Below are 13,240 nucleotides of genomic sequence, written 5' to 3'. Positions count from 1 at the left end.
GGGAGAAAAGTGCAACAATGAATGAATAGAAATCAAAGTCTCTGTAAACTTTCATTAAAATTAATAATAATTAAAAAAATAATCAATTTGGTCCCAAATATATCGTAATTAAAAGAATTTTCCAAGGTACTCTAAGCAAAGTCTCAAAAGGCTCCAAATATTTTATCCATGCCTTGTTAAATGTAAACTAAACTTTTAGTAATAGTCCATGGATGCTCACAGTATGAAATCATACAAATTTCATACAAGATAATAAATACATCATTATTTTCTAATATGCAGACATACATAACTCCTGACTTGACAAAGTTACAGCATCAGCCTAAAATATTTAAATAGCCAGTAATAAAATTTGTATAAACTGATTTGTATTATGCATTCTGAAAATAATAATAACACATCTCACCAATTCTCTAACAATTTTTAAATAAACTCACTCAGGAATAAAAAATTTTAAGAAATGCCTTAAATATAGATATACCTTTGGCAACTGATGACACGCTGCAATCTTCTGGTGGAAGACCTGTCCCACCATCCTTCCAGTATGGATTCAATTCTCTTTCCAGCAATCTAGACTGTAACAAAACATTTTAAAAAGTTAGAGTTTGAATACAACTCCACAAAAAGTTTTTCAAAACAAAAAAATCAATATCCACTTAACAGCTGTGACCTTGGACAAAACATTTAAAGCCCTCTTAAAACTCATGTTCTTCCCTACTTTGGAACGAAAGAAAGCCTACATTCAGTCCTTCAATTCTTTTGTCAAATCTCCACATCTCAGTATTGTGCTGATGAAAGTGATGGATTAGTTGAACACACCCGTTCATCCTGATACTTCATGATCTAAGTAATGGATACAGACAATAACAAATAACTAATAAGTGTTTTCAAGATGGGACAGAGTGTGAAAGCTGCATAGATTCAAAACCCATTCACTGAGGAGCTGGAGGTAAGTGCTGTGAGACAACAGCACAATGCAGGCCTAAGGACGTAAAAGGAAAGACGCAGCTTCAAAATTTTTATTGACCATGGCTCAAAGAGAAAACGGAACCAAAAAATAATAAGCTTCTGTTTCATATAATACATGCTGCTTTTCATATTTTTAATACTGACAGCAATGAATTAATTTCCTGACCTGAATTATTAAAAACACTAGTCTAGAAGACCAAAATGACAATATCCCTAGAATTAAGAGACAGGAAGTCAGCATGCTTTGTAACAAAGCTTCAGTTAAAGGCCATTCAAATAATCATTCTGACTACTTTCCTTTTATCCCCACCACAATGACAAAAACTAACATTTGGTTTTAGGGGAGGACTACTTTTTCTCAAAAAGGAAAACAAAATGTACAGTTTCTCAAGAATGTACATCAAAAACCATCTCCAACAGGGTAAAAAGGAAAGCCACAGACTGGAAAAGAATATTTGGTAATGTCTGATAAAGGACTTATATCTAGAAGGTATAGAATACTTGAGCACCACACAAGATAAACAATCCAGTCGCAAAATGGGCACAGGATATGAACAGACACTTCACCAAAGAAAACATCCAAGTGGCGAGCAAACACAAGAAGAAATGTTCAAAATCTCTAGTGATCAGAGAAATGCAAATACAAACAACTACGAGGTGTCATCTCACCTCAGTAACAATAGCAAAATTCAACAGAGCAGCAAACAACAAATACTGGCGAGGTTGTAGAGAAACTGGAATCCTTATTCACTATTGGTGGAAGTGTAAAATGGTGCAACCACTCTGGAAGGTAGTATGGAGCTTTCTCAAAAAGTTGCAAATAGAAATATCATTTGACAGAGCAATTCCACTACTGGGAATATACCCTAAAGAAACCAAAACTACCACTCAAGCAGATATATGCATACCCACGTTTATTGCTGCATTGTTCACAATAGCAAAGAGATGGAAACAACCCAAGTGCCCTTTAACAAACTAATGGACAGAGAAGCTGTTTTATATTCACACAATGGAATACTATACAGCAGTGAAAAACAGGCAATCATGATATAGTATGCAAAATGGGTGACCCCGGAGGGCATTATGCTGAGTGAAATCTCAGTCAAAAAAGGACAAATTCTGCATAATGCTAGTTATAAAACAGGATTGACACCAGTGATGGGGGGGGGGGAACTAAGCAAAGCGGGGATTAATAATATACACTGCACTGAAACGGATGAGGGAAAGTACTGTTTAAAAGAAATATATGACTAGGTATTATTTGCATGATAACAGTCCAGAATAAGAGCTGCAAAGTAAACTGGACTGGGATGGGGATGGGGAATTGTACAATGAAAGACCTTTTTTTTTTCCAAAGAGAAAAACAAACTGGGGGTGGGCAGGGAGGAAAATGTGCAACATATGAATGGAAATTAAAAAAAATTTTTTTTAATGCAATGATGTACAAAGAGCATACATACATTTGGAAATTGTTTCATCTCTCTCACTACTTGATTTACTGCACACAACAATCTGAATTCTTATCTAAGCAAAATCACTAATTATTACAGGTTATCAAACTTAAGAACTAAAATGAGAGATTTACAGAGCAGTATGCTAAATAAGAATTAACGGAGAAGTGAACAATAATTCTACAATTTCAAATATGCAAAGTAAAAAAGCACTTGCTATGTGCAGAGTTCTATGTCAACTGCTACAAAAATAAAAATACAAGGCTTCAAACCAGTTTAGTCATTGCTATCATAGAAAAACTGTAACAGATCTAAACCTGTAAAATGTATGAACAATGACAAGAATGGGGAGAATTACTGAGCTGAGCCCTCAAATGGGAGTTTTCAAACAGGCACAGTAAGTCCTTTTAGGAACCTGATGTGTGAAAGCTAATTGCTGTCTGGACTGTGGAGAACAGCACACATTCATAGAGGCAAGTCAGTCACCACCATTGCATCTCCACAACTCACAATTGTTGAGTTAGAATCGGAATCAACTCACAGCTGACTCTCCAGAGGACTTAGAGGCTGTAAATCACACAGAAGGAGACTGCCCAAACATTCTTCCACAGAGCGGCTGGCGGCTTCAAACCACCTGACTTTGGGTTGGCAGTGCAACTCCTTATCCACTAGGCCACCAGAGCACCAATTCTCTGAACCGGCATCAAAATTTACAACCCTGATGATCAAGAGATTTGCCTAATAACACACTAAGAGATGATTATTTCCAGCAGAGAATCAAGTGAATCATTTTTCTGATTGCAGTTTCCATGCTGATGTGCCACTTTTTAAAAACTCAAATTTGTTCCAGTTTCACTTGGCCTGTCAACCATTACTAAATCAAGAAAAATGGACTCAGAGATCTTTAACAGTCTTAACAAAACATAGTATTTCAAAAAGTTTACAATCTCATAAAGGAGATAAGAGAAAACTAATATAGAACACTACATATACTAACGAACAAATAGAGTTTTATGGACATAAAGGACAACCAGATTTATTTTTGTCAAGGAAAACAGAAACAGTTTCAAAGTATATATAAAATAGATCTTGATGCAGAAATACGAAGATACATAACTAGGAGGAAAAAGCTTTTTAAAAAAAAATCAAAGGTAGGAGTTTGTAGAGAAATAGAAGAGAAGCTAAGCCAGCTGAATTTATTGAAATAACCTAGAAGAAAGAGATTTACTCTAAACACTAATCAAATTTGAAGGGTCTTGTAGTGTTAAGGGTTTACTGTTCAAAAATGGCTTTCCAAGTCATTGAATTTGACTTTCATGTGCATGAGAGGGAATACGTGCACAGGGATGCATTAGCCTATCTACAGGGAACTGGCTAGTCTTGCTACTAATTGAGCAGACACAACAGCAGACTCATAAGAGCCTCACCATCAGCAAAGAAGTAGCAGGTAAGTAGTGCATGCTCTTTGGGGCCAGAGATACACCAGCTAGACTTATAGCAGCAACAGCAGCAGCAACAGCAGTTGAAGCAGAGAACCAGAACTCCAACATAAGACATCAGCCGGAACTGACCTTGGGATGCTACCCACCTCCCCAGAAACAAGCTAAGAGCCTCTGTCCAAGTTTGCTGGAGGATGGGGAGCCATAATTGGCAAAACAATAGTAATTAGAAAGCATGGAATGCAAAATTAAAACGTCAATGAGATGAGCAAGGCAAATTATTAGTTTCATAGGAAAAATCAAAGTACAATTATACAATGGCATTTCTAAGAAAATGAATTACTATCTCAATCTATTAAAGATAATTAGTAGTTTACCATGTTCTACCATTTATAAAAAGAACAATTCAGAATATGAGAAAAACAGAAAACAACAAACCACAGTTATGCTAACACACTAGACTCAGTGTCTACATACTACAGAGCAGGAGTTCAGAAAGCACTTCCAGAAAGTTTACAACCTAGACAACCCAATGGGGCAACACTATTCTACCACTGCAAGAAGTCAAAACTGACTCAGCATCACCTAATAACAACAAGGTTTATTTTCTACATTTTCCCAAAATTTTACAAATGCCTTCAAATGTAACCATCAGGGCATCTAATTCTTGTTAACAGAAACAAAAGTTGAGAGAATTCACTTCTAATACACCGTTTTCTATTTAAACTCATGATTCATTCAATAATTCTATATTCAAACATTTGAAATTTATAAATGTCCACATACCTTTAAATTCACTTCTTAGAGCAAACTTCTTTAAAGCACTTATGTCACAGTTCATAAGTATTCTCATTAACTTTATTAAACAATACCAAAGAATAAATATTTTGCAAGTAAAACTGGCTTTGTATAAATGTTCTTATCGCTTCCTAACAGGTAAGTTAGGAAGCTACAGCATCTCAAACATTCTCTTACCTGCTCAACCGCGTGGGCTTTTTCCTGCTCTATTTTCCTTACAGTTTCTTTTTCAGCTTTCAGTGATGATAATGATACAGTCTTAACAGACATAAAGTCCACAGTCATCCACTCATCTCTCTGTTTAAAAAAAGGAAGTCATTTCAATCCAACCTGATAAGAAAACTTAACAACGAACCTTTAACAAACCTGGTATAAAACCTATGAGGCTGGGCAATTTTAAGCAGGTTTCTTACTCTCTCTGAGCCCATTTCCTTCTTTATAAAATGAGATTAAAACTCATTAGTTTTTGTCTATAGCACAAAAGTAAATACAAAAAACCAAAGAGTGAACTGTATGGTCAACCATGAACTTCAGTTAATAATATGTCAGCAACTGGTTCATCATTTCTAACAAATACCTCACATAATTCTAAGAAATCAGCAATAGAACAAGTGAAAGTAAGAAGTATAAAAGAATTCACCGCACTTTCTGGTCAGTCAACTTTCCCACAAACTGGAAAGCACTTTAAGCAGAAGGCTGAGGATGGGCAGGGCAGAGTGGCATTAATCATAGGGATGCACAATTTGAAGGGTAGAAGGAGGTGTGGGTGGATGGGCGAATGAAATGGTAAAGATCTGGTGTGAAAAACAATGTAAACAAACTGCAAATAAACCAGTGTGTGCGGGATGTGTGTGTATAAAATCTACTAATTTAGGAAAACAAAGGTGGGGAAGCTCTCTCTTTTACAAAACTATCTTAACGAATGCATGAGACATCATATAGAAAGCATTCAGCACAGTGTCTGGGGGCAGGGGAGGTCGTCCTCAAACATTAGTTCAGCTTCTTCCTTCATCTGAGTCTAGTAGTGGATAAATTACATTCTTCCTAGGCATATAAATAAATGACAACCTCAAATATGTGAACTATTTAACCATAAGCACTGCTAAGAAAATTACGGTGTGAGTGAAAGGGGGAAAAATCCAACTCCATTAACTGCAGAAAAGTCTATTAACTGCAGAGAGCAGTAACAGCGTAACGCTCCAGGTACATAAGAGAAAATGCTTCTTCTCTATCAACATTAGAGTTTAGGAAATCCTCTAATAGAACAGAAGAGAAATGATCACTCACTTTCTCACAGCAGGAGGAGATATAGCATCTAAAGGTTCAGTCAATGGCGTTATTACCACAAATTACTCATAAAAATACATTCTTTTCAGGCTTACTTTTCTCCTGAAAAAAATTACATTCCTCTTTCACATTAGCATTCAGAAAGTCTTTAAAGTTAACACTTCTTTGTTTAAAATTAGATATCTTACCCGAATAACTTCGTGGTCTCCTCTGTCTGACTTTTCCTCTTTCACTTTCCAGGCCTTTTCTTTGCTAGGAGGCTGGGAAGGGACAGCTTCAACCCATTCATCTTCAGAACTCTAAAAAATATTCAGCACAGAAGTGAATGCATCACATTTACATATTTGGATATAAGAATCCTGTGCTATTGGGTTAGTGATAAAGAACTGTGCAACCAACACAAAGGCCCTTAGTTCTAATCCAGTAGCTGTTCTGTGGAAAAGACTGGCAATCTCTTCCTGTGTGACTTACTGTCTCTGAAAACCTGCTGCAGGGTCAGCCACGGGTTGGTTCTGAGTAGACAATAATCAACAATAACAATAACTGTTAAATGGTAGAAATACAGCTGTCAAATTTTCTAGCAAGAATTCTTCTGTTTCTCCTTTTAAAAAATTATAGTAGAAATTTGAAAAACATTCACAATGTTGAGTTAAGCTCACAAAAGCTCAACTAAATTAGTTCTGTTTTCTTAAGAGTTTATTATCAAACCAAGGGAGAGCAAACACATCAGAGCTGCCAGGGGATACACTCAAGCACAGAACTGCAGCTCCTACTGACATCAAGCAGTGCTGACATATTTGCTTAAGCAGAACAGGGAAAGCACACCCAAGCAAATAAGTTGCCTGTTTGTCCTTAAGTCTCAAATTTTATCATTGCCTTAGATCTCAAGACACACAGTTCTCAAGTGACAGCTAGTCTGAAAAGGTACTTGCTGTGTTAAAATACAAGATTGTTAATTCATTCAAAAAGCATTTAGCCAGGATCCCTTATGTATTCAACCTTACGCCAGGTTTTGGCTTTTGCTTTCAACAAATATATCAATCAACAATATTCTTTCACAGCTCTTACATTAAGACTTTAAAACAACCCTGTAAAATATTTTTTGTGCTTGAAACATGTAAAGTTGAGAGACAAAAACCACCACTCACTGTCATGGAACCAAGTCAGTGCACAGCAGCCTTCCATGGGGTTCCTGAGGCTGCAGACGCTGACAGGTGGACTACTCATCTTTCCTCCCACGGAGGAACTGGAGTATTTGAACCCCTAACTTTTAGATTAGCAGTCTACATGTCCTGGCAGTGTAGAAGGCTAAGTGTCAGACTACTTGCTAAGTGAAAATTCACAGTTCTAATGCTTCAGCCATTTCTCCAGAGAAAAACAAGGCAGTGTGCTCCTGTTAATGAAGATATACAGCCTAGGAAACCCAATGAAAGATTGGCATGAAAGAGAAGAAATTCTGGAGCACATTCTAAGCCAACAGAAGCTGTGGCTGAGGTGACAGAGGAGATAATTACTAGAGCACGGTCTTGGAGAAATGGAAATCATTAGCATCAAGATCATTACAAGAAGATATGCTTTGAGCAGGAAGAGTTAATAGGAGATAAAAATAGTTATGTCGGCAACCAACTAGATGGAATTCATCTACTAGACCCAGATGTAGTTGCCCGGTTCAAGGAAAGATATCCAGATGGTGTCATCTCTAAACCTAAGAATTTATAGAAGCTCTTACTTAAACAGAGAAGTATTCACAGCCATGGTTCTGCAGGCTATACCTGAAGAATTACTGTACAATATAGTTCTTTTCCTTATTTAAATAAAAGTTTATATTATAAAAAAAAATAGTTATGTCATTGATATTGTTGTTGAGTACCATTGAGTCGGAACCAACTCAAAGCTGACCCTTCCAATGAGCTTTCAGAGACAGTAAATCGCATGACAGGAGACTGCCCATCTTCAACCACAGAACAGCTGTCGCAAAAGATCGGCAAAACCACCACATACCTTAGGGATGGCAGTGCCATTCCTCACCACTAAACCAACAGAATAACACATAATAACAAGAACATACTATGACAGGTATGGAAGCAGGAATGGCATCCATTTCCTAAACAACATGCCACCAGAAACTCTATGAACGTTCATAAATGTCGATAGTTGTAGAAAGGCTTCAAGCCTTTTGTTCACAGGGTCGCTCTAAGTCGTGTTCAACTCGAAGGCAATTAATAACATCAACAAAAAACCAACAGAGCCCCTTAAGGATTGGCAGGTTGTTTTTGCTGTGTGCTTTCAAGTCCTAACTAATCACAGCTGACCCTCCAATGGATTTTCAATGGCAGTAAACTGTATCAGAGGAGACTGCCCATCCTCCCACAGAGCAGCCGGTGGATTCGAGCCATGTGCCTTTGGGTTGCAGCTCAGAATAGGTACAGATATAAATCATTTTCTAGGAGGAGATAGGAAAACAATGATGAATTAAGAGGAGAGACAATTTCAGGGGGAGGAGGAATTGGCAAAGTCCTTGAGGAGGGTGCTGCAGAAAGATATTGAGCACCTGTTATTTGCAAAGTACTAAACTGGTACTTGGAGATACAAAATAACCAAAAGAAATATGGATCCTGACTAATAAACTTTCTGCTTACAGAAGAGTAGGGAGCTCAGGTGGTGTATGCTATAGGCAACTGAGCTGCTAACTCCACAAGACTGCACATCTCTGGCAGTTCGAGTCCCCCAGAAATTCCCACTGCCTCTTTTTCTCCCAAAGAGCAGCTGGTGGATTCTAACTGCTGGTCTATTGGTTAACAGGCTAATGTTACGCTGTACAGCCACCAGGGCTCTTTATTAAAGAAACAGTAAAAGACAACTGTAAAAATGATAAATGCTTTGAAGAAAGAGAGTAAGTGAAGGGAATGGTGGAATGAAATAACTAAGAAGAATTCTAGTTGGGGTAGTGTCTAGCTTAATTGAAATTGTAGATAATGATGTTTAGATTTATCTGGGTTGTTAGACTGGTTACAGCTGTTGCTCTAGTTAGTAACTGGGTTAATTCAGGAAATACAGGTACTACTGTTAACTCAGCTGTCACAGTTCAAAATTCCAACTGCACATTAACAAGTTACATTTCCAACAGAGTAAATGTTGGAATCATATATAGATTTGTGTCATAGTCTCTCACGTGGGCTCTGTACAAGCTTGAGTAGTTGATTTTGGAAGGTTTACTTACATTTTAACTCCCTGCTCTTTATTATCTTTAAGTTGGGAATAAGGAGAACTTTTCATGATATTATGCTCTCTCCAATAAACAACTTATATTCTTAAAAGAATAGCCTACACCCACCTACATTCCAACTTTCATACATCTCTCATAACTCTACTTGTGGCTCCAGGCCCCATTAATCTACTGAAACTGCTTAAAAGGCCCAACTGCCAAATACAACAAAATTATTTTCCTTTTAATCTCACTAGGCCTCTCTACTGAATATAACTCTGCTAAAGACTCACTTTCCTGGTTACTATGACAATGTTCTAAGAAAATGTCTAATCTTCTTTTGCACAAGCCAAGCTTTATTTCTATTACCTCCAACCTAAGTACCAAACTAATGCATGTCCTACACTCCACATTTTCCTGGTCTTCTTTTTCTAAGCTTCACATCAAATACATTCAGAGTAATATAAAGGGCATATCTGCTCACAGTACACCCCTTACTAAAATGCTTCTCTAGCTCCCTATTGCTATCACAAAGACTACCAATTGCCCAACAGCAATGTTCCTCATTTTTTCCTACCAAGAAACACAAATGTATATGGGAAAGCAATGTGACGCCCTGACTAGAAAGTAAAGCCTTATGGTCCTGTGTTCAGGTAAACATAAATGAAAGTATAACGAAAGACTCTCTGAAAGTCAGTAAGAGAGAGAATCTTTTTCCTTGCTATCTAGACTAAGAGGTCTAGAAGGAGCAAGACAATAGAACCACTGGCACTGGACAACCATGTTAGTCCAGGAGTGACCTCCTGAATTTATAAGAGAAAAACAAATAAACTTTGACTCTGTTTAACTAATAGCCATTTTAATATTTTTTTTTAATAAATGAAGTGGAACCTAATTACATGATGGTATTTCTACTGAAGGGAGCTCTTGATGGCCTAGTAGTAAGAAATTGCCCTGCCAATACAAAAGTATGTGGTTCGAATCCATCAGCTGCTCCACAGAAGAAAGACAGGCAATCCCTTCCATATGATTTACTGCCTCTAAAACCCTGCTCAGCTATGAGTCAGTTATGACTCAATGGTATGCAACAACATTGCTACTAAAATCAAAGCTCTTGGTTTATGAGGTCCTACCAAACCTGACAGTTTCATCTCTATTCACTGTTTCATGACCTGTTGTTGTTGTTGTTATGTGCCATCGAGTCATTTGCAACTCATAGCGACCCTTCGTACAAGAGCCCTAAACGCCGTTCTATCCTGTGCCAACCTCACTGTCTCAAAAACATTCATTCCCACCACTCCACTCACAGAATCGATCCATCTCATCAAGGGTCTTCCTCTCCTGCACCGTCCATCCACTCTCCCAAACATGATGCCTCTCTCCAAGGACCAGTCCCTCCCTGCAACATGCCCAAAGTATGTCAGACAAAGCTTCAGAATCTTTGACTCCAGGGAACATTCTGGCGTCACCCTCTCCAGGACAAACTTGTTTGTTCTCCTAGCAGTCCATGGTATATTCAACACTCTTCTCCAGCACCACAGCTCAAAGGCATCAATTCTCTATCATCCCTATTCACTGTCCAACTCTCTGATGCATAGCACGTAATTGCAAAGACTATAGCCTGGATTAGGTGCACCTTAGTCTCCAGCCTGACGTCTCTGCACTTCAGTACTCTTGAGAGGTCCCTCACAGCTGACTTTCCCAATACAATTCGTCTCCTGATTTCCTGGCTGCTGTTACCAAGAGTGTTAACTGTGGAACCAAGTAAACGAAAACTATTAACTATCTCAATCTCTTCACCGTCCATACTGATGCTGTCAATTGGCCAAGTGGTGAGAATCTTTGTTTTCTTGATATTGAGCTTTAATCCATATTGAAAACTGCAGTCCTTGACCTTCTGCAGCAAGCACTTCAGGTCCTCCTCAGTTTCAGCAAGCAGGGTTATGTCATCTGCATAGTGCAGGTTGTTGACGATTCTTCCACCAATCCTGATGCCACATTCCTCCTCGTAGAGCCCAGCATCTTGGATGATGTGTTGTGCATACAGCTTGAAAAGGTATGGAGACAAAATACATCCCTGACGGACCCCCTTCTTGATTTTGAACCATCAGTGTCTCCCTGCTCTGTTCTGACGACTGCTTTTTGGTCCAAGCATAGGTTTCGCATTAGCACGATCAAATGTTCTGGGATTCCCATTCTTCCCAGAGTCAGCCATAGCTTGTTGTGATCCACAAAGTCAAAAGCCTTTGCATAGTCAATGAAGCACAGATACATTCTTCTGGTATTCTCTGCTTTCTGCCAAGATCCATCTAATAGTAGATATAATATCCCTAGTACCAAGACCTCTTCTAAATCCAGTCTGCCCATCTGGCAGTTCTCTGCTGACATATTGTTCCAAAGGTTTTTGGATAATTTTCAGCAGAATCTTGATTGCATGTGATATCAGTGATGTTGTTTGATAATTTCCACACTCTGTTGGGTCACCTTTCTTTGGAATGGGAACAAATATCAACCTCTTCTAGTCAGTTGGCCAACTGGCTGTCCTCCAGATTTCCTGGAATAACTTAGTGAGCACATCCAGGGCAACGTCTGTTTGTTCATGACCTACTATTACTTAAAATTCCATACAGTTACATTACATACACACATTATCTCACACATTGTGCTATCTCATTTTTCCATGCCTTTTTTGCTTTTGCAATACTTTGTGCATGGAATACCAACTCCATCTTTTTTTACCCAGTTAATTCTTACTCATCCTCAGTCCCACGCATTACTTTCTCATTAAGCCTGTGGATGGAATCTTCCCTGTACTACCTGCCATAACATAATGAGAGTGCACTGAAACTAGTGTCTATTTATCCAACTAGACAATGAGTTATCTAAATAATTTTATATTCCTATATTCCCCACACCCAGCAAAAAATAAGCATTAAGTGAATGTGTGAGGAAATTAACTGAATTTCTTCTAATCTTACAATAGTCAGAGATGTCAAGCAGTAGCTTATCTACATTCAAGTAATAAATGCTAGGCACCGAACCAAAGTACTATCTATAATGGTTTTTGGCTTAGTAACATTTCCAGACTGAGGTGTAGATCATTCTGATAACTCTCCCTCCTCTGTTCCCTTTCTACTGATTTGACTGCTCAATTTCAAAGGCATCAATTATTCTTCTATTATCCTCATCTACTGTTCAGCTCCAATGCATAGCAAGTAACTGAAAAGATCATTGTTCTTCAATATTTTGGAGAGAGATCCCTGATCGTAGCCTTGATCTCTTGACTGCTAGTAACAATGGTGTGGACTGTTGATCCAAGCAAGATGAAATCATTGATAACTTCAACCCTTTCTCCATATATCATGATTTTGTCTACTGGCCCAGTGGTAAGGATTTTTGTCTTCCTGGCTTTGAGATGTAATCCATATTGTAATCCAAGACTATATAGTCCTCGATTTTCTACAGCAAGCATTTCAAGTCTTCCTCACTTTCAGCAAGGAAGCTGATCATACCCATAACCCAAATTGTTAAGAAGCCTTCTTCTGATCCTGATGCCACATTCCTCTTCATAAGAATCCAGCTTCATGAATAATTTGCTCAGCATACAAAATGAATAGGTACTGAGAAAAGATACATTCTTGGCCCACACCCTTCCTGATTTTAAACCATGCAGTGTTCCTTTGCTCCATTCAGATAACAGCTGCTTGGGCTAGGTATAGATTTCATATGTTGTTGTTGTTGTTCAGTGCCGTCGAGTCATAGACGAGTCATAGCGAGCCTATGAACAAAAGACCTGAACACTTGTATAACTTTCATCGTTTTCCCACATTCATAGAGTTTCTGGAAGCAAGCCATTTCAGAAATGGATGCCACTCTTGCTTCCAAGTTTGTTTTAATCAGGAAGCTCCACCAAACACTGTCTGCCATGGGTATCCATTATCACATTTGACACATCAGTGTCACAGTGTTTAGCATCACAGCAACCACGAGTTACCTAGCTGTACAGTAAATGGACAGATCAGTGCTAAACCACTTAGAAGAATGTTTGACCAAAAACAATTAAAACCAGGCCTGAGGGCCACAGATTAAAA

General features: G+C 38.2%; 1 protein-coding gene across 1 annotated transcript in view; it reads right to left on the bottom strand.

Annotated features, from left to right (window-relative positions):
- CWF19L2 (CWF19-like 2, cell cycle control (S. pombe)) overlaps positions 1 to 13,240 on the bottom strand; it is an 85,923-nt gene that overhangs the window by 62,022 nt on the left and 10,661 nt on the right. The window contains exons 4-6 of the mRNA XM_006887288.1: positions 6,133 to 6,243; positions 4,835 to 4,954; positions 482 to 575 (exon numbers count right to left, since the gene is read on the bottom strand). Coding sequence (XP_006887350.1) covers positions 482 to 575; positions 4,835 to 4,954; positions 6,133 to 6,243 — 325 coding nt within the window. The remainder of the gene's footprint in view (positions 1 to 481; positions 576 to 4,834; positions 4,955 to 6,132; positions 6,244 to 13,240) is intronic.

This window comes from Elephantulus edwardii, unplaced genomic scaffold (genome assembly GCF_000299155.1).
Source record: "Elephantulus edwardii isolate Elephantulus edwardi_28Jun2011 unplaced genomic scaffold, EleEdw1.0 scaffold00056, whole genome shotgun sequence".
NCBI classification, from domain to species: Eukaryota; Metazoa; Chordata; class Mammalia; order Macroscelidea; family Macroscelididae; genus Elephantulus; species Elephantulus edwardii.
The sequence above is the reverse complement of the archived record's forward strand: the minus strand, read 5'-3'. Positions and strand labels throughout refer to the sequence as shown.